Raw genomic sequence first — 22,021 nt, forward strand, 5'->3', positions numbered from 1 at the left:
TTGATGGATTGAGTGATATTGGTGACAAAAATCTATTTTTTATAATGTCAAAAAAAATCAGTAGCTGTCAACTAGAAGTGTTCACTATGAATATACTTATGATTGGAAGAGAATTAACAAGTCTGTATTGTGTGTGGGTTAGTCTCGAGGCACATGGAAAACCAAAATTATGTTAATTTATTTATTCAAACGTTAATGAGGGTCATCTTTTTCAATGTTTATTTTTGTTTACAAAACCAACCACTAAATAGAAATACAGGAAATACAGAGGAATTTGATATACATCTAGATGTCATAAAATATGATATACATCTAAGAACAATAGGCCTACACATTGAGACAGAGGAGCATTTATAGGTTGGTATAGATGTTAGGCATACTGGGATCAATGTATGTAGGAAGTTTATTTCTAAATAGTAACCTAGTGAATATTCTACAGCCCTTTCCATTATTACATATGGCACAGGTCAGAAGAGTATCCTCAAAGGAAATTGGTCACCGCAACAAGCATTTGGGGACATAGGCTTTCACATCCTTGAGTGTAGTCACAATTTAATCACATATGTAATAACCAGTATGTGTCAGTGTGAAGGAACACATAAACAACACAAAGACAAATCTCCATGGATACAGTCCATGAACACTCAAATACCCAGTAAACACAAAACATATTTTAGACAACAAAATTGCTTATGACAGTTGTTCTGGGAAGAATATACAATTCATCTGGATCAGTTACTGTATGTTATTATGTGGTTGTACCACGAGAGGTATGACATGTCTTTTAAAATATAGATACAACACGGGAAGAATCCGTAATGGGAGACAACTGAAAACAAATTCTGTGTTATGACAAAAATACAAGAACAAAACTAAACCAGCTCAATGATGTTCATAAAGCTGAAACATCCAAAACAATTCAGTCAATAAAGTAAAAAAGAAAGTGCTACAGAAATGCAAGAACTGGGTCCAATTCTCACCTGGCTGCCTACCTGCCCACTTCATCAAATGAAATCCTCAGCTGAGATAAGCATACTGATCTGATGAAGTTCATTGAACTTCAAACATCACCATACAGCTATCAATCAAAGTTGGGCTCACAGACTTGAAAATATGAGATAGAACCAAACCGTTCCCTGATATAAATAACCGTTGTAAAAGGCACAACTACAACTTCTTATAAAAATACTCAAGAAACAATAAGAAATCCATGTAAACGAGCAGCATTTGGCTTTTGCAAGTAAGAGAAACTATCTGAAATTGCTGTTTTTTCCCCCCAAGAAAAACAACAAACAAAAGTTTAGATAACGTTGGGGGGGGGGGACATGAAAACACAATATGCAGTTCACTTTAAATTTTAAAAAGTCCACTCTACAGAACATTTTTCAGGTACATTAAAAATGTCTATACAACATATTAATCCAGCAAAACACCTTATGAAAGCACCATCAGAATCACCTTTATTCACTAAGTACATTTACAAATACTCAGAGTTGTACTTGGTGATATGGTGCCAGCTGCTTGTGATAGACAACATTTAGAGACAGAATACAGACAACGAAGTTTACACACATTATATACAACTAGGTAAAGTGAACATAGAGAATGAGCAGATATACAAATGTACAGTGGGTATATTATTGATATATAGTGGATGTACACATTTACAGTATGAATCTATCTAAATGCAGAGAGCTGGACAGAGTGAAATGCAGTTATTTTGTATACAGTTCAGATATGGCCTGATGCGGTGTGCAGCATAGAGTGCATAGTGCTTTAGACTCTATGGGCCAGATAGCCGGTTGGTGAGGGCCACAGCCTGGGGGAAGAAACTATTCAGGTGGCAAGACGTTTTGGGTATGTGTTGCAGTTTGCCCTTGCAGTGGGCAGACCCAAACCAGACAGTGATGGAGGAGATGAAGGATGGACTCCACGATTGATGCTTAAAACCAGATAATGTTTGGCTGGGAGATTGTGTTTTGCTGCTGCAAGTAGTACATCCACTGGTGTGCCTTCTTGGTGACCTCTGTGATGTTGTCCTCCAATTTGAGGTTGGGGGAGATGATGGTCCCCAGGAATTTGAATGATTCAGCCATGCTAACAGCTGAGCCAACAATCTCGAGTGGGAGAGATGGTGGGGGGCTTTTTCTTAAGTCAACCACCATTTCCACGGTTTTGTCTGTGTTGAGTTCCAGGTTATTTTGACTGCACCAGGCCACTTGTTGGTTGACCTCTCTACGGTATATGTACTCATCGCCGTCGGTGATGAGATCGACCAGAGTGGCGTCATCTTCAAACTTGAGTAGTTTGACAGATGCGTTGTTAGAGGTGCAGAGTGAGTAGAGTACAGGTGAGAGCACGCATCCTTGCGGCACTCTGGTGCTGAGGGATAAAGAGTCCGAGAGGTGTTTTCCCAGCTTCACATGTTGCGTCCTGTTGGTTAGGAAGTCAGTAATCCACTGATAGCTGAACGTGTCCAGCTCCGTCTAGGACAGTTTGTCTTGTAGCAGTTCTGAGATAATGTAATGAAAGCAGAGCTAAAGTCCACAAACTATGTCCTTGTATATGTCTATGGGTTATCAATGTGTTTGAGGATGTAGTGTTGGCCCATTTAGACAGTGTCGTCCACAGACCTGTCAGCTCTGTAGGCAAACTGTAGTGGGTTGAGGGAGGCGTCAGTGATGGTTTTGAGATGGGACAGTACCAGGCGCTGAAAGGTTTTCATGATTACCGAGGTGAGCACTGCAGGTCTGTAAAAGTTCAGGCAGGACACCTTTAGGTTTTTTGGGGACTGTAACAATGATGGAAGATTTGAAACAGGCAGGAACAGTGCATTGCTCTAATGACTGGTTGAATATGGTCAGTGAAAACGGGAGAGCTGGTCCGCGCAGTGCTTTAAACCTCTAAATATCTAAGCCATTTGAGGGGAGGGTTACTAAGCTGACATAACACGTGGAATTGTTTTAAGATGGTCATACCATGGATCATTTAGCTATTTGATTTTGAATTTTAGCACACCTTTACATGTAAACATTAAAAAAACAAAAATAAATGTGTTGATAAAATATTGAACTTGGCCATTATTATATCCCATAGAAACGCATTGAATAAACATTCATAAATGGCAAAAAAAAAAAAAAATCATAAAGGAATAAGGTTTTGAAGGTTGGATACACATGTAACCTCTTATTTCTGTTGTCACAAAACTACTCTCATAACCAATACAAATGAATGGAAGTATCTTAAGATAGGTCCCGTGACACAGGAGAATACCATTGTGTTTGTGAGAGTCTCCCCTTTCCATTGAGTGGTTATTATAGTTTGTAGGCCAAACCGTTCGGAAGCTACAGACGTTTTTGTGAGAAGCTAGATTTTTCGGGATGTCTCATGGTCTGACAGCTCTAGCTCTGTTACCTTCCACCGCAGATACGGAAAGGCCGCCATAGGCGGATGCGGTGGATTGAGACGTAACCCATGTAAAAAATTGGGGATGATGATTTTTAAAATTGTATTACTTAGATTGATGCAGGTGTGCGTCAATACACTTAAGTATTAAGGAGAGGAGAGAGGAGCCTGGAGAGAAATGGGGAAGGGAGGGGTGGGATGGGGTAGATGGGTGAGAGGGGGAAGTGGCAAGGAGGGGTAGGTGGAGGGTGTGTCAAATCTGCAGTAGAACTAGTTTAGTTTATTCAGCAGTGAGGGGGTTAGGGTTTGTAGCCTTAGGTTTCTAGTTGGAAATTTCTTTCAGTCCTTTCCAGACAGACGAGCAGTTGCTCTAGCCTGTCTTTGTACTGCTGTTTGGCTGCCTTCATTCCTGAGAGTAGCTTTTTCTTGACCTCTATAGAGTACCCTGGTCTTGCTCTTCGGCACTGTGGAGAGCCCTAAGCTCACCAGTGACCCATGGCTTGTCGTTGAGGTGTGATAGAAAAAGTATTTGGATGGTATGTAGTTCTCCTCACATACACTGATGTAGGATGTGAATCTGTCTGTGTAGTCGTGTATGTTGGCTTTGCTGTCCTTGAATATGTTCCAATTTGTGGTGTCTAGGCAGTGCTTTCACTTCCCAATGGCCTCGTCAGTCTATTTCCGCATGTTTGACAGGCTTGGCAGTTTTTAGTTTATGTCTGTATGCAGGGATAAGGTGTAGCATCACATGGTCTGAGTTCCCTTAGGGAGCATGGGAGACAGCATGGTATGTCCCTTTAAAAGTGCTGTAAACATGGTCCAGAATTATTTTCTTGACTTGTTGAACATTTCACCAAGTGTTTGTATCTGGGAAGTTCCTGTTGTAGGCTGGTATGGTTAAAATCCACCCTTGATGGTCAAAGTAGAATCTGGGTATTCTCTTTCCACCTCTGTGATCTGATCAGCCAGTAGATGTTGCTCTGTGTGTGCACAGGTGCTCGGAGCGATATAGACTCCGGCCAGAATGACTGAGGAAAATTCACGGGGTGAATAAAAAGGTTTGCAGTGGATGAAAATAGATTCCAGATCTGGAGACTTAGAAGTGTCATCATTGCACCAGCATTGGGTGACGTAGAAACACAAACCACCTCCTTTGGATTTATTGCACTGCTTCGGGACGCGATCAGGTGAGAAGTCCTTTTTTATCCTTATCAGAAGTTGTAGTTCGCTGGTTTTGTTGGTGAGTGGAGAGGAAAAGGCTGGGCATTTCATATACATCAAATCCAGGAAGTACTAGCATGACTTAAGTAGCACCAACAAGTGGACGCCTAAGACTTTAATGAAAAAGCTGGTTACAAAAATAACTCTTCAAGATGATGAATAACAACCAAAGACAGAAATTCCCCTTAAATAACTAGATAGATAACAATAAATAATGTGGAACTTGTACATTGAGTTGATGCAAAAAGGGCTATTCCATACACTAACCCTGTTTCTGAGATAGCAGTGTAAGTATGGATAAAGAGTCAAAACCATGGAAGCTTCTCAACAAAAAGAGTAGCGCTCTTAGAACAAGCATGTGGCTCACTTCTGTCAATTCCTGTTATTCCAGTTCAAATCGTCTTGCTCAATCTCTTCTGTGTCAACAGAATGTGGGGAAAGCTTGTTACACCAAAACACCGAACCAGCTTTACTCACCTCATCATAACCATTACGATTTTAAAAAATGGGCCAGGTCAAGAGCTTGAGGAAACAGCAATGAAGAATGTGACGAAATGGCTGTGAAATAAGTCAACTGGAAGTGTCTGTATGGTTGCCATCTTTGAATTTGCACCAGAAGAGGTAATGAAACAAAAACGTTGTTTGGCTAGTTGTGGTTAAGTGCATAATCTCTCGTGTGTAAGGGGTTAAAGGCAGTTGGCTTTCACAGGTAAATTAGTGCACACGCTGGCAGTGGATCTTCTCTTCGGTTTGGTCGAGCATGTCCAACATCTCTTGTATGATGGCTTGGAGGGCCCTACCCAAGTCCACTCCACTATAAGGCTTCTCTATGGGAGGCACATGGATGAATGCTGAGTGCCCATGGCTCAGGTACAGAGAGGTGTAGTAGGTGAAGTCACAGAGGTATCTGTCAGGAAAGACACAGGAATTAATATAATGGTTCTAAATGGTGGTTCTACAGTAAGATATGTGGGTGGGTGGGGGGAAATAGGCCTACAACTTTCTTTGAAATACAGGTGTATGCATGCATATTGATTTTATTAGCAATGTCACAAACACAAAAGCACACAGGAGGAGGATGCTTACCTGCCAGCATCTTTTGAGACGGAGACTGCTACTCCTAGTCCAGAGGCTGTCACTCTTTTGCAGACCGATTCCATGTCAATAACAGAGTCAATGCAGTCTGGGCCCCCCTCAATGCAACACTGAGAATGGGGACAGAAGCGGCTGTTGTCCAGACCCTTGTAGCCATGGTTACGGCCACATTTCTCTAAGGTAACGGTGGTGGCCATACCTGAGACTCCAACATGGACCACTAACTGATTCCCCGTGCAGAGAAGGATACAAAACAAACAAATTCAAATATGGTGCATATTAAGGTGCATAATTGACCAGCAGGAAAGGAGATAAGGGAATGGGCTCCTCTTACCTGGGGATGATACTGCTTCCATAGTGATGGAATCAAACTCTGGACTGCCTGGTAGTCGACAGGCACCTCATACACATGCAGGTCTATGTCCTTTCCCAGGCCCAGCTTCTTCAGTTCCTTAAAACAAAGAGAAGAGTTGACAGGTGATTAATATTCATAAAAGATAGTAGAAATGTCTTCACATTATTTTGAAACTCATTGCTTTTAAAATAAGTAGACATTTTGTAACATGTTAGACATTTCCTTGTGGTCATCTTTACTTTGTCTATTCAGTCCATAAAAAAATATGCACAACAGAAATATGATTGGATGATATCCTAAAAATACAAATTGGGAAAGCACAAATAGGAAAAGATTGAACATTTCTGGAGGAGACAACATTTCTAAAGTGTAATGTTCACAGCTGGCTCTATAATTTGCTACAGGACAACTGGCCATGGCTACCAGGCCAGTTCCCATAAACATTTAAAAGTGGCGTGATTGACCACAGCCACAAAGTAGCCCTTTGTTTGATTTGAATATCCTTATCAAGTCTGTCTAGACACCCTGACAACCATTGTCCCCATCACATTTCCCAATACAGCCCCACACCACCACGTTGGCCCTATAATGATTCTCTCACATTACAGAACGTGTAAGAAAACATTTTCTGAATGGAGATCCCATGACAACTAATGTGTTCTACCAAAACAGGCTGAGCATGAACAAGGTAGGCAGTTTTGTGTTATTGTCAGGGAAATAAACTCATCCTCATAGTTATGAAGACAAATTAATTCTATATAGCCTATGTGAAATATGCAAAATATACATACCTGGACTGCTACCCAACTGGCATTAATAGTGTGCTCTCCAAATGGCTCAAACCCTGCAAAATATGGCAGCATTTATCAAATTAAAAGTAATTAAACTCAAATAGCAGACTCAATTAACTTGAGATTGAAGCTTACTTATATATTGCTTGGCAATACATTTCCTTGAAGGGAAATAACTGTCCTAAGAACCCACGCTCGAAGGGACACTAAAGAAATATGCACAATCCAATAAAAAGCTCACTTTATATGATGTGCTTATAAATGTGTGAGTGTAGCTGCAGTAACATTGAGACGTCACTCTGAATCCCTGTGAAATTAATGGGCTGGTGTGTTCCCTTGGGGACACAGGGATCTGTCTGTCTGGCAGGAAGGTGAAAAGGAGAGAGCGTGGGGTCGGCAGCTGCTGGCCAGCTCTTTTGTGAGGCCCTCTGTTCCCAGGCAATCTAACATCTTTTATCAGGCCATCCCGTGTTCAACTGGCCTTTGTGTCTGGGAGACAGGAGAATTCGGGTGTTTTCACACTTGGTCCCTTTCGGACAATTTTTGTGAACTCAGCACGGTTTGCAACATTTGTTGTGCACTGTGAACACTCCAAAGGAAGTCAGACACCTCAAAAGAGCCCCTGAAGCGGTTCGCTTGAATTCCGTGGTCCGGTTTCCTCTTTTTGGGAAATGTGAACACAAAGCTCCCCAGGTTCGTCTGTCATTATTCCCACACCACACACTTGAATAGTGCAACACAGATTCCCCTGCCATAATCCATCACATTGGTGCCACAAAAGAGAGAAGATTATATGCAGGTTCGCAGAAAAAAAATTTTTGGGTTACTGATTAGCGGACACAGAAATCCCAAAATGTGTGTTTTTAGTTCAAGATTATTTGTTTGCAATATGCTATCTATAGGCTGAGAGCTTCATAAAATGCTGATTTGATTGTACATTTTGAAAAGTGTGAGAAGACAACATATTCTCACAACATGTGTGAGAATAACATACTGTAGGGTACAAAATCAATTCTAGCTAATAAAGGGGAAGTCACCTATATTGGGTGTACAATTTTCAATTACAGCATTATTTAAATCTGCAGTTATTATTCTGCTATATATTATGTTAGCAATAAATGTACATGTTAATAGTATCATCTAATTACAATTATTATGTCTCATTTTAATTAAATGCAATTATTAGCTTCCAAAATGTATGTATGTATGTATATCCAGTTTTCCAATAACACAATTCTGATTGAATGGCTTGTCCTGCACTTTGTAGAAACACAGAGTGCATGTTGGAAAAAATATCTTGGTTCCTTTCTAAACATAGCAATGTGAGTGCAAAGAGGTGAAGTGTACTGGAAAAAAATAATTGAGTCCTCATTCAAAGGCAAGGGTAGTGTGACTACAAAGAGAACTGAGTTATTTTTATTTCATTGAAATGTTTTACCCCAATTTACTTTAAAGAGGACTGAGATGTCTTTTAAAAAGAGGAATATGTGAAAAGACCCTAAAAGTTTCACAATTCTGTTTAATGCTAGTATGTAAAGCAAATGTTTATTGAAACAAGAATTTTGCTAAACACAAGGAAGACATTAAAAATTAGCTAAATTGCCTAACAAGTGCATGTCTGGAGGCCTGAAATATTACAACTTCAATTTGATTAAGCCACATACAGGGTCAAGTAGGTCATACCATGACACGTTCCTAAAGTTATGCAATTATGTCCATAGGTAGTTATCCATAGGCATATTATTTTGGAATACAAGAAACAAATGATTGCCAATTTGACAAACACTTTGAAGGAATGTATGCCGTTTTACAAATAACAAACTGCAACTATTTGGACAACTCAGCTGCATGTCCTTCACACAACTTTTCAACAGAGTAACATTCTTGACATGCACGCCCTAGTTGGCTTTGTCGAGCTAGAAACTACGTACAGTCGAGCAAGTAGAGGAAAGCCCACTAACCTGTTACAACAACAGTTTGCTTACTATTGTCCATATTTTTCTTAGCTGTAGTGAATGTTTTCGTTTGTTATTCTAAATTTTACCAGGGATTCAGCTGTCTGGGAGTTTGCTGTCCTTTCACAGTTGATCAGTCATCTGTTTCTGTGCTTTTTGCATTTTTTTTCTCGGCGAGTCTGACGTAAGGACGCACGGTAGAAACACATTTTGGCGACAACTTCCGTCCAACGTCGTTAGCATTAGCAAACAAAATAAAATACGTTCAGTTGACCGGATAGTTTGTAATATAATCTGTTATAATGGTAAGTATATGTTTTATCGGGTTACAGTAATATGAGGACTATTATGTGTGGGACCGTAGAATAGCTCGAGCACAAAAGCGTGGTTGTTTTGTTTACCATGCAGTTTGGATAGTTAGCTACTGTAACGTAACATGAACGTAGCTAAATTGTTAACTCATTGTGTTAATGCTAGCTAATAGCTAACTAAAAATATAATCGTAATCTAGTTAAAACATTGACATATGTTTGTTATAGTGTCTAAACACATGGTTTGCATTTCAAGTCAAATTTGATCTAACTAGTTAACTACACTAAACAAACAATATAAACGCATCATGTAAAGTGTTGGTTCCATTAGCTGAAATAAAGTATCCCAGAAATGTTCAATAAGTACAAAAAGCTTATTTCTCTCAAATGTTGTGCACAAATTTGTTTACATCCCTGTTAGTGTGCATTTTTCATTTGCCAAGATAATCCATCCACTTGACAGGTGTGGCATATGAAGAAACTGATAAAACAGCATGATCACTAGACAGGTGTACCTTGTGCTAGGGACAAAAAAAGGCGACTCTAAAATGTGCAGTTTTGTCACAACACAATGCCACAGATGTCTTTGAGGGAGTGTGCAATTGGCATGCTGACTGCAGGAATGTCCACCAAACGTAGTCCTGGGGTGCCTCTTCTCCCCACCCCCCGGTGCACGTTTTGGTTTTGGCCCTAGCACTACACAACTGATTCAAATAACCATCTCATCATCAAGCTTTGATTATGTGAATCAGCAGTGTAGTGCTACAGCAAAACTAAACATGCATCCAGGGGGGGCCCCAGGACCGAGTTTGGGAACCCTTGCTATAAGCTGCCTCAAATGTAATTTTAGAGAATTTGGCAGGTCGTCCAACCAGCCACACAACTGCTGACCACGTATATAGCATCGTGTAAGCGAGCTGTTTACTGATGTCAACGTTGTGAACAGAGTGCCCTGTGGTGGTGGGGTTATGGTATAGGCAGGCATAAGCTATGGACAAAGAACACAATTGCATTTTATCTATGGCAATTTGAATGCACAGAGATGCCTTGACTAGATCCCGAGGCCCATTGTTGTGCCATTCATCCGCCGCCATCACCTAATGTTTCAGCATAATAGTGCACATCCCCATGTCACAAGGACTGTACACAATTCCTGGAAGCTGAATGTCCCAGTTCTTTCATGGCCTATTGAGCATGTTTGGGATGCTCTGGTTCGACATGTACAATAGCGTGTTCCAGTTCCCGCGACTTTTTACAGCCATTGAAGAGGAGTGGGACAACATTCCATAGGCCACAATCAACAGCCTGATCAACTCTGTGAAGGAGCCGCCGCGCTGCATGAGGCAAATGGCGGTTGTCACTCCCTTTTTTATAAAGGTGTCTGGGACCAACAGATGCATATCTGTATTTCCAGTCATGTGAAATCCATAGATTAGGGCCTAATGACTTTTTTTTAATTGACTGATTTCCTTAAATGAACTAACTCAGGAAATTCTTTGAAATTGTTACGTTTATATTTTTGTTTAGCATAGTTGGCTATCATACCAACTAGTTAGCAAACCTTTTCAAAGCTAGCTAGCTAATTTAATCATGTGTTAGCTAGCAAGCAAGACAACATGCGCAATGACTTTAAAAAAACATTGAAATTCACAGCTACCTTTATCTCTGCTGAAGACTGCACAGAACCACCCTATGGTAAGGATGAATTCAACTAGTCTTAAGTTTTTGTGATATTTTACTCTTACTTTGTTTCTTGAGTCATGTGAGTTTCTCACGGTTGTTCATGTAAATGTGGTCATTGGTTTTTGTGGCACAAACATGAAACCACATCACTTTGACTTCTTACTCATACTTCTTCCCTATGCTCCTCAGCTGGTGGAGTTGAAGAATGGAGAGACGTATAACGGACACTTGGTCAGTTGTGACAACTGGATGAATATCAACTTACGAGAAGTCATCTGCACCTCGAGGGTAAAGGGTTTGTCTAAGTACTTGTCGACACTCGAGTTGTGACCACTGATCTGAAATATGTTTATGGTTGCTTACGTGACAGCCGTGAATGAAGAGGCTACATTGCTGTCTTTTTCACAAATCAACTATCAGAAAAAGGTCCATGTCTAGCCACAAGATGGCACTATTGACAGTCAAAAGATTCGGCTTTTAAGAGTGCTTCTAACAAGACTAATGCTGAAATTCTCCCCTAATCCCATTCACTCCTATCGTTTAGGATGGAGATAAGTTTTGGAGGATGCCAGAGTGTTACATCAGAGGAAGCACCATAAAGTACCTGCGTATCCCTGATGAAATCATCGACATGGTAAAGGAGGAGGTGGTGTCCAAGGGCCGCGGGCGAGGAGGCATGCAGCAGAACAAACAGCAGGGCAAGGGCCGAGGGGGAGGAGCAGGAGCAGGTAGAGGTAAGATGGAACCACTCTTTCTGGGGAGGAAAATGGGTAACATTTGGTTGAGGTGCTGGTAGTGTGATGCAATTGGGACTTATATTTATGAGCTAAGTAAACATAATATATATATATATATTTTTTTTTTTTTCATTTCATTATTGAGTGATTCCATACGAAACCAGGACAAAAAAAGGCTTTGATATTGGGGATTTTCAAAAATGTTAAATGTAATCCATAGAATGGTCCTTTGGCAGAAGGATTGTTAACATATGTATCGAAACTCATAAGTGAGAAAAAATGAATAAAAGTTGGTTGATGATGATGGCCCTCTGTACACCTATGTAGATATTCCATTAAAAATCAGCTGTTTCCAGCTACAATAGTCATTTACAATATTAACGATGTCTGCACTGTAAGTGACCCCAAACTTTTGAACGGTTGTGTGTGTACTCAAAAAAATGAAGCGAACACTAAAATAACACATCCTAGATCTGAATGAATGAAATATTCTTATTAAATACTTTTTTTCTTTACATGTTGAATGTGCTGACAACATAATCACACAAAAATGATCAATGGAAATCAATTTTATCAACCCATGGAGGTCTGGATTTGGAGTCACACTCAAAATTAAAGTGGAAAAACACTACAGGCTGATCCAACTTTGATTTAATGTCCTTAAAACAAGTCAAAATGAGGCTCAGTAGTGTGTGTGGCCTCCACGTGCCTGTATGACCTCCCTACAACGCTTGGGCATGCTCCTGGTGAGGTGGCGGATGGTCTCCTGAGGGATCTCCTCCCAGACCTGGACTAAAGCATCCGCCAATTCCTGGACAGTCTGTGGTGCAACGTGGCGTTGGTGGATGGAGCGAGACATGATGTCCCAGATGTGCTCAATTGGATTCAGGTCTGGGGAACGGGCGGGCCAGTCCATAGCATCAATGCCTTCCTCTTGCAGGAACTGCTGACACACTCCACCTACGTGAGGTCTAGCATTGCATTAGGAGGAACCCAGTGCCAACCGCACCAGCATATGGTCTCACAAGGGGTCTGAGGATCTCATCTCGGTACCTAATGGCAGTCAGGCTACCTCTGACGAGCACATGGAGGGCTGTGCGGCCCCCCAAAGAAATGCCACCCCTACACCATGACTGACCCACCGCCAAACCGGTCATGCTGGAGGATGTTGCAGGCAACAGAACGTTCTCCATGGCGTCTCCAGACTCTGTCACGTCTGTCACATGTGCTCAGTGTGAACCTGCTTTCATCTGTGAAGAGCACAGGGCGCCAGTGGCGAATTTGCCCATCTTGGTGTTCTCTGGCAAATGCCAAACGTCCTGCACGGTGTTGGGCTGTATAAGCACAACCCCCACCTGTGGACGTCAGGCCCTCATACCACCCTCATGGAGTCTGTTTCTGACCGTTTGAGCAGACACATGCACATTTGTGGCCTGCTGGAGGTCATTTTGCAGGGCTCTGGCAGTGCTCCTCCTTGCACAAAGGTGGAGGTAGCGGTCCTGCTGCTGGGTTGTTGCCCTCCTACGTCCTCCTCCACGTCTCCTGATGTACTGGCCTGTCTCCTGGTAGCGCCTCCATGCTCTGGACACTACGCTTACCGACACAGCAAACCTTCCTGCCACAGCGCGCATTGATGTGCCATCCTGGATGAGCTGCACTACCTGAGCCACTTGTGTGGGTTGTAGACTCCGTCTCATGCTGCCACTAGAGTGAAAGCACCACCAGCATTCAAAAGTGACCAAAACATCAGCCAGGAAGCATAGGAACTGAGAAGTGGTCTGTGGTACCCACCTGCAGAACAACTCTTTTATTGGGGGTGTCTTGCTAATTGCCTATAATTTCCACCTGTTGTCTATTCCATTTGCACAACAGCATGTGAAATTTATTGTCAATCAGTGTTGCTTCCTAAGTGGACAGTTTGATTTCACAGAAGTGTGATTGACTTGGAGTTACATTGTGTTGTTTAAGTGTTCCCTTTATTTTTTTGAGCAGTGTATATTAGTGTACCAGTCAAAAGTTTGGACACCAACTCATTCCAGGGTTTTTTCTTTGGACTATTTTCTACATTGTAAAAAAACTATGGAATCATGTAGTACGCAAAAAGAAGTGTTGAAACAAATCTAAATATATTTGACAGACACATCTCAACATCAACTGTTCAGAGGAGACTGCGTCAATCAGGCCTTCATGGTCGAATTGCTGAAAGGAAACCACTACTAAAGGATACCAATGAGAAGAGACTTTGGTTCCAGCCATGAGATGCAGAGTAGGTGAACGGATCTCCACGTGTGGTTCCCACCGTGAAGCATGGAGGAGGTGGTGTGGAGGTGCTTTGCTTGTGACACTGTCTGTGATTTATTTAGAATTCAAGGCACATTTAACCAGTATGGCTACCACGGCATTCTGCAGCGATAGGCCCTCCCATCTGGTTTGCGCTTAGTGGGACTACTATTTGTTTTTCCAACAGGACAATGACCCAAAACACACATCCAGTCTGTAAGGGCTATTTGTCCAAGAAGGAGAGTGATAGAGTGCTGCATCAGATCTGGCCTCTCAATCACCTGACCTCAACCCAACTGAGATGGTTTGGGATGAGTTGGACCACAGAGTGAAGGAAAAGCAGCCAACAAGTGCTCAGCATATGTGGGAACTCCGTCAAGAGTGTTGGAAAAGCATTCCAGGTGAAGCTGGTTGAGAGAATGCCAAGAGTGTGCAAAGTTGTTAAGGCAAAGGGTGGCTACTTTTAAGAATCTAAAATCAATATATATTTTGATTTGTTTAACACTTTTTTGGTTACTACAGGGTTCCATATGTGTTATATTTTTGATGTCTTCACTATTAGCAAATAGTAAAAATAAAGAAAAACCCATGAATGAGTAGGTTTGTCCAAGCTTTTGACTGGTGCTGTGTATGTATGTAGGTATGTAGGTATGTAGGTATGTAGGTACGTAGGTACGTACGTACGTACGTGTGTGTCGCCAAGATGTCGTTAATCATTTTGTATTTATTCCTTGTGTCATTTGTCTATAAAGGCTCTTTTTTTGACTCTGCATTGTTAAGGGCTGTATGTAATCATTTCACTGTTCTACGCCTGTTGTTTACGAAGCATGTGCCAAATACATTTAGATTACCACTGCTCAATGGGCATATCAAAGTTTCTGAGCGGGATCTCGTTCTATGAGTTGCATTTTGTGAAAATCCCCGAAATCATTTGTCTTTTAAACAAAAATCTGGTTTTGTATGAAATCACTCCTCTTATGTGAAATAGTTTGTCATGCTCTCGCATATGCTCCCAAATATTTTGCTGTGCAACCTGGAATTTTAATTTGGGAGCACCAGTGCGCCTATGAAAAAATATATTTAAACATTTCTCCCAGATAATTATTGTAATGATTAGGCTTCGCTGTACCATTTGTTTCCGAGTGCCCTAGAAAAAAAAGTGAGCGCTGATCCGTTAGCGTCATGGTTGCACAATTGCTTCAGCAAAAACGGCTACAAAAAATTTTAAAGATCTGGCTTGGCGCAACATTTTTGGCCTCCTATAGCTGATAGACGTGACAGAATTTTATATTTATTAAACAGTTGGCCGTTATAAAACTACTCATAGGCCTTGAACCATTTGTTTACACTTTGTTCAGTCATGTTACTACATTGGCTAGCTAGCTAACAACCTGAGGGGTATACTACAAAGCAGGATCAATGGGTTAGCCAGCTAGCTTTGATGAACAACCAGAAATAACTATAGATTTTCTGATTAATTTAAGAAAGCTAAACTTATGTTTCTGTTTTTGGTTGTTTAGTCAATGAGACCATGCCCACTTTTTTAAAGCTCATCTTTTAAAAAACAACACGTAGGCAAGTCAGCTGGCTAACTCATTTGATTCTGCTTTGTAGTATACTACTCTGGTAACTTTACCAGTATATCCAAACATTTGGGGGCACAGAAAGAAAGGAAAAAATATAGCTTCTTCAGGAGATCAATGATCATAGCAATGAATAAATGACTGATCTCCTGGATTCATCACCACAAACCTGCCGTTCTTAGTGTTCAATGTTATGGATCTCAATAGGAAAATACTGCATTTACTCAATGTAGAAACCTAATATAACCCAAATGACTTTCTAATTTCAGTGACTGGTATTTTATCAACATGTTAGTTTATTATAAAAGCTGTCTTTACAGTGTTACATAATAATTTCTAGCGGACAGCATGTGCTTCAAAAGTAGCTAGAATTCATATAGGCCTAATATAGGCTGTCAATCAAGAGACGGTGTACAATGCATCACAATAGCAAAATTAAATAAACCAAATTTCCCACAAATTACTTTGTAATTTCAGGCCTGCCAACCTGCATGTATTTTGCGTACCATGCACGCAATTTGAGGTCAAAGTACATGACTTTAAAACAACCCTAAAATACACAGAAAAATAGGCTTCTAGTTGGCACGTTGTGGTTTTTGATTCAACGGTCGGAATTTGGAGCTGAGCCAATCTGAGGACTTGGGTGAGGAGAACATTTTTCAAACTGTACGCTCCGGCCAGCCCCTGTAGTCATAGTACTATTTTCCACCCTCGAGCTGGATGGCAGATCTCCACATCGTCCGTTGATACCACTAATGTGTGGGGTGGAAAAGGGTACAGAAAATGAACTGTTTGCCAAATATATTTTCCAAAATGGTATGTATGTTAGTCAAGCACATAATCACTATTCTTTCGTAGTTAGCTCCTTAGCTAAGGTGTCATTACAATGAAGATAGTTGGCTACAACATTGTCAAGTCAGTGAACACTTTCTTGCTTGCACATACATGCTTTGTTCTCCCCAACCGTAGTAGTCACGAGCGCATTGCCGAGCAAGGAAACGTGCGGGTGTTGCGGTAGTTTAGAGCATGTTCCTGTGTGGATGGAAACAGACTTGGCAGAGAGCTGTTCCGCTAATACCGTCCTTCACAGAAAGTTATTTTAGACGGTTTAAAGATTAGTAGGCCAATGTTAATTAATCAGTTATTGATCTGTCCTCTTGATATATCTGTATGTCAACAGTAGGCTTCTAATGATGTGATAATAGTCAGTCCACCAATGACGAGGCATGTTGAGTGAATGGTAGACTAGTAGTCAGACCTTGATGAATTAGGTCAGGGATGGAGATCTGAAACCAGCTCATATAGGCCTAGTTCAGTTGTTTCATATTTCAAATAGTCTACAATAAAGTAGACTACATTGCATCTAGTAATTGAATTGAGAATTTTCTCCCCAAACAAAATTACGAAGCCAGTTCACATTTTCACTAGACTGTCCACAAAGACACCTATGAAATCTAATAATCATTACCCCTAAATTTTACCCAGAAATATGTGAAGGTGTCATTGAGGCCACCTCAATTTAATGTAGGATCAAACAAGACTTCTTTTGTTGGATACATTGTTTGAGTATATACTATTAGTTAATTTTAGTATACTGTAAACAAACTGTATCCTTTCAGTTGAGCGTACTAGAGCTTCGCCTGTCTATTGGAAGTTGATGTTGTTGCTGTGCAACCTATTGCTAGCTTGTTAGCATAATAAATTACTAGCTAGACATTTTACGATTTTGGGTGTGTTCGGAAATTCAATCTGGAGTGCCAGAGTGCGCTCTGGGTGTTCGTAAATCCAGATCGTTGTCAGAATGTCCATTTCAGAGTGGTTCACTCTTGGAGCGCGCTCTGGCTGAGGAATAGGGTTGATCCGATCGTTCTGACCTTACAACCACAGTAAAGCACCCAAGCTAACTGGATAACGTTGGCTAGCTTGCTAACTATTTCCAGACACAAATGAGAGAACACCTTACTCTGACTGTTTTACTCGCCTTAGCAGAGCTGGTTAGGCTGGTTCGTGTTATCTAGAGCATTTGTGACTAACTATGATGCTGGCAACAATTTAATTACGCTTTTTTTGGCCAACATTTACTGACATTGGCCATATATTCAACGGGTGTTGAAAATGTGTAAATTCATCAGTTATTCTGCGCTCTGGCACACTCAGACGAGTGTGCTCTGAAATCGGAGTAGATGGCCAGAAATTAACAATGTCCATTGAGAACGCACAATGACTATACCACTTAGCTAAGAATGACGTCAATAAACATTGGGTAGTTAGTTAGATTATAGTTTATACTGCCTGGCAAGTTTGACGTATTAGGAGCCAACTAATGTTAACATTACTCGTTAGGTAACTAGCTAACATAGCATTACAGCAGTATGTACCGGTATGCGGTTTGTAAAGATAGCGTGGCTAACATTGTAAGCCAACATAACGTGTAACTTATTTGATAAGTCATTACTTTATTACATTGTTCAACATGTTCTTAATATTTGTCATTAGTTAAAGCAATGAATTTGTATCCGCCCCCGTCGAACTTGGGCTGCCATTTTCTTCAAATCTGAAAATGTGAAGCCATGAGCATTTTCTGAAGAATTTGCTTTTTAGGCCCTAAAAGCACATAAATAGTGTCCACTGCTTGCATACTTCGTATTTTGGCAAATTTAGTACGATATCTGGGAACAATTTTATTTAACTAGGCAAGTCAGTTAAGAACAAATTCTTATTTACAATGACGGCATAGGAACCGTGAGTTAACTGCCTTGTTCAGGGAAAGAACGACAGACTTTTACCTTGTCAGCTCGGGGATTCGATTTAGCAACCTTTCGGTTACTGGTTCAACGCTCTAACCACTAACCCGAATTAGCGTACTACATACTCAATTTACGTCACAAATACTACACAAATTCTACTGTGTTATTGACTTGTTAATTGTTTACTCCATGTGTAACTCTGTCTGTTCACACTGCTATGCTTTATCTTGGCCAGGTCGCAGTTGTAAATGAGAACTTGTTCTCAACTAGCCTACCTGGTTAAATAAAGGTGGGGGGGGGAAAAGGAAAACATTTTTTTTTTTTGGAAAAAATAAGAATGGGGCGGTTAGTATGAGTATTTGAACACAGCTTAGGTTTCAGGAAATGTCAGTTGGGGAAGTTGACTGACCCCTTCCGGACCTCACCCCTACCCAACCTTAGACCAACATTGGCCTCCCATTCTTACTGAGGCAGTCTTCGGCTAAAATCATTATTAGACACACAAAAAAAGTGCATTTGCCTATGATTTAGGCAGTGTGTGTTGCAGATCTGTAATTTCAATGACAGGCAAATGCATCCACATTTGAGCTTTTATAATAAACTGTCTTTACATTGTTAAATATTAGTTTGGGTGGCAGGTGGCCTAGTGGTTAGAACGTTGGGCCAGTAACCGAAAGGTCGATAGATCGAGTCTCCGAGCTGACAAGGTAAAAATCTGTCGCTCTGCCCCTGAACAAGGCAGTTAACCCACTGTTCCTAGGCCGTCATTGAAAATAAGAATTTGTTCTTAACTGACTTGCCTAGTTTAAAAAAATATATGTTTCTAGAGCACAGTGTGTGCTTCAGAAGTAGCTAGAAATCATATTTGCCCAATATAAGCTGTGTCAATCATTATTTTCTGGTGCTCCTGATGTGGCATAACTTTGGTCTTGCTGTATGTCCCTGCTCAATGTTTAGGTGTATTTGGAGGCCGTGGCCGGGGTATGCCAGGAGTGGGCAGAGGCCAGCAGCAGCAGGAGAAGAAGCCTGGTGGTGGCAAACCTCAGGGAGTCAAGAACCAGCACTGAGAGGGCCAGGCAGACAGGTCAGACGTAAGAGAGAGTGTAGTTTTCACAGAATAACAACTCAGTGGAGATCATCTCACACAATGTCTTGTATAATGGCCATTACCACGCCCTTTGTGCTTTGTTTCTAGTTGTGTGTTGTGTGAGTTTGAACTCCACTGTGAGAACTATGAATAGTCCGTTCAGGTCAGAAAATGCAGGGTTTTGTATTATCTACACATTTCTCCCCCCCCCCCTACTTACAGTTTTTGTTAAGTTATCAATTTGGACCACCGTCAAAAACCTATAAATATCATCCAGAAGTTTGTTTTTATTGTGGCTAGAGATACATACAACTGATTGTACCCAATTGTTTTTTATGTATATCCAATTGTTTTCGACATTTTATGCCCTTGGAATTTGAAAACTTATGTTGATTGGGGTATATGAGTGAAAAATACCTAGTTGGTTAAAGAGTTTCTAAATGTTCTACTTTTGGAATTTTATTTGTATTTTGTAACCCAAGAAAATAACTTTGTAATTTACTTACATGAGAATAAACAAATTTATGTTATACACTGTACTTTATGTATGAAAGAAGAAAAAACGATTTGAATTGGTCTACATACAGAATTAAAAGGCCTTTTGTAACACTCATGCTCGCTTATCTCATACAGTGACAAAAACACAATTTGCATATTAGGTTTATGTTCTTGTATAACTAGCTGTAAAATAAACAGTCCGTAGTCAACAAACAATAAGGGGTGCATATAACAAAGCTGGTGTAACCCTCTAACACCCTAAAGCACAACCTCAATCACAGAGCTGCTGAATGTGCAATAATGCAGCCAGGATTTTGTGTGACGACTTAAACTGAATTCTTCCACTGCTCTATGTTCGTTGCATACGTCAATCTGAGACTGCCATCGTTGAAGTCTTTGTGGTGACTTCAAAATGAGGGGTAATTGTACAAAACAAAGTCCTTAGCGATTGGATTATCTCTAACCAATCAGAGTATCAATGCAAATGACTGATTTTCAAAACGACGCTATACCCACGTGTTCTGGCTCTGGCCAAACCGGTTTCTGTTACCAATCAGAATGGTTAGAATGTGTTTGCGTTCTAGAAATCATCTAGAAATCATCACCAGCCCTGATTTAACATAGTTATAATTCATGAAGTTAAATATCACATGAGATGCTGACTGATTTAGGATGCTGTTCCATGAGTTTTATTACTGTAGTGTTGCAAGTATTGTGGCTGTTTCTAATGAATTGAAATGGAACATCTGTATTAGTTTCAGTAACCTGTAACATGAAACCCCCAAAAAAGAACTCAAACCTCAACTCCATTTGCATGAAAAGCCAGCTTCAATTGAAAATGTAAAATGCATAAGTGTTTTTTGACAAGGGGTTGATGGAAATTATGAGATGGTTTCCCTACCTCTGAAATAAGGTGCCTTCGGAAAGTATTCAGACCTGTTCACTTTTTCCACATTTTGTTACAATACAGCCTTATTCTAAAACTGATGAGGAACATTTGAACTCTTATCAATATACACACACAATACCCCATAGTGACAAAGCGAAAACAGGTTTTTAATAACATTTTCCAAATGTAATACATTTATATCTTTAAAAAAAACTTATTTACATAAGTATTCAGACCCTTTGCAATGCGACTCGAAATTGAGCTCCGGTGCATCCGGTTTCCATTGATCATCCTTGAGATGTTTCTACAACTTGACTGGAGTTCACCTGTTGTATATTCAATTTATTGGACATGTTTTGGAAAGGCACACCTGTCTATATAAGGTTCCACAGCTGACAGTGCATGTCAGAGCAAAAACCGAGCCACAGATCTGTGAAAGGTTTTGCAAAAAAGTTCTGCATAGGCCACTGGCCGCAAAAGGCATGGATCTTTTTTTAGGGTGCATTACAGCCACACAAAGGGGATGCTGCCGTGAAATAGTCAATGAATGACTGATGTAGAGTGTACGTCCTGCGCAACAAACAAAGCACAAACAAAGCCTTTTTAAAGCAACTTTTTTCAAATCATCTTTAGTCACGTCATGCAGCCTTACAATGTATTAAAAATCTAAGCATATAGATCAATGTTTGTAGAACAACTAAAGTTACAATAATAACTCTAAATTAAGCATATAGGAATACCTATTTCTTTGTTAACCGCTCAACACAGAATTGCGCACTCTCAAATTGTTTGGAGTAAATCTCCTTTCTATTTTATTCAGCATTGTTCAATTGTATTATTCATACAAAAAATATTCTATAAAATAATCCTAAGGAATTCGAAGCAAATCTAGTCTGCTAGATTAACTAATGTAGCCCACAGCCATTTGGCATAGCCAGATCAGAGCCTAACATAAGGACAACTCAAAAGTATACTATTCTGTTCTTCTGAATTTGATTTTCTTCATATCATTACTTCTTTAGACCTGTCTAAAATAATAATGGATTTATTGCTAAGGTGTATGATCTATTACATGGATTTATTAGACTTTTTTTAAATGTAGATGTTCTGCATCAGTGGAGCCAGGAGAAGCTAAATGTGTTTGTTAATTAACGGTAAGTTACCATGAGACCGACCAGTTATTTGCTTGACAATCACCAGCCGACTCAATTTTGTGACCGCCACAGCCCTAGTCAAATCAAATCAAATTGTATTAGTCACATGCGCCAAATACAACAGGTACCTTACAGTGAAATGCTTACTTACGAGCCCCTAACAAACAATGCAGTTGAAAAAATACGGATAAGAATAAGAAATAAAAGTAGCAAGTAATTAAAGAGCAGCA

At 40.3% G+C, this 22,021-nt stretch overlaps 2 protein-coding genes across 3 annotated transcripts; one reads left to right on the forward strand and one right to left on the reverse strand.

The window, feature by feature from the left end:
• Window positions 1–5,233: 5,233 nt before the first annotated feature.
• LOC135512643 (pyroglutamyl-peptidase 1-like) lies at window positions 5,234–8,994 on the reverse strand. The gene is made up of 5 exons (XM_064934877.1): window positions 8,829–8,994; window positions 6,868–6,920; window positions 6,056–6,172; window positions 5,713–5,945; window positions 5,234–5,533 (listed from the first exon to the last, which is right to left on the reverse strand). The coding sequence occupies exons 1-5, from the start codon at window positions 8,860–8,862 to the stop codon at window positions 5,341–5,343; spliced, it is 630 nt and encodes a 209-aa protein (XP_064790949.1). The 5' UTR covers window positions 8,863–8,994; the 3' UTR covers window positions 5,234–5,340.
• A 25-nt stretch (window positions 8,995–9,019) lies between these two features.
• On the forward strand, window positions 9,020–19,780 carry LOC135512644 (U6 snRNA-associated Sm-like protein LSm4). 2 transcript variants are annotated; one of them, XM_064934878.1, is made up of 5 exons: window positions 9,020–9,127; window positions 10,787–10,828; window positions 11,006–11,104; window positions 11,361–11,550; window positions 19,121–19,780. In XM_064934878.1, the coding sequence occupies exons 1-5, from the start codon at window positions 9,125–9,127 to the stop codon at window positions 19,228–19,230; spliced, it is 444 nt and encodes a 147-aa protein (XP_064790950.1). In that variant the 5' UTR covers window positions 9,020–9,124; the 3' UTR covers window positions 19,231–19,780. The 2 variants fall into 2 exon arrangements, with proteins under 2 accessions (XP_064790950.1, XP_064790951.1); XM_064934879.1 differs by having other exon boundaries at window positions 9,027–9,127; window positions 10,808–10,828.
• Window positions 19,781–22,021: the final 2,241 nt, after the last annotated feature.

Source organism: Oncorhynchus masou, chromosome 24 (assembly GCF_036934945.1).
Source record: "Oncorhynchus masou masou isolate Uvic2021 chromosome 24, UVic_Omas_1.1, whole genome shotgun sequence".
NCBI classification, from domain to species: Eukaryota; Metazoa; Chordata; class Actinopteri; order Salmoniformes; family Salmonidae; genus Oncorhynchus; species Oncorhynchus masou.

Excerpts from the sequence above, each read along its gene's own strand:
- LOC135512644 (XM_064934878.1), top strand. Across the intron at positions 10,829-11,005 it reads CTGCACAGAACCACCCTATG|CTGGTGGAGTTGAAGAATGG; the intron begins GTAAGGATGAAT and ends TATGCTCCTCAG. Across the intron at positions 11,551-19,120 it reads AGGAGCAGGAGCAGGTAGAG|GTGTATTTGGAGGCCGTGGC; the intron begins GTAAGATGGAAC and ends CTCAATGTTTAG.
- LOC135512643 (XM_064934877.1), bottom strand. The coding sequence starts at position 8,862 with ATGGACAATAGTAAGCAAACTGTTGTTGTAACAG. Across the intron at positions 6,921-8,828 it reads GCAAACTGTTGTTGTAACAG|GGTTTGAGCCATTTGGAGAG; the intron begins GTTAGTGGGCTT and ends CATATTTTGCAG. Across the intron at positions 5,534-5,712 it reads GTCTCAAAAGATGCTGGCAG|ATACCTCTGTGACTTCACCT; the intron begins GTAAGCATCCTC and ends CTTTCCTGACAG.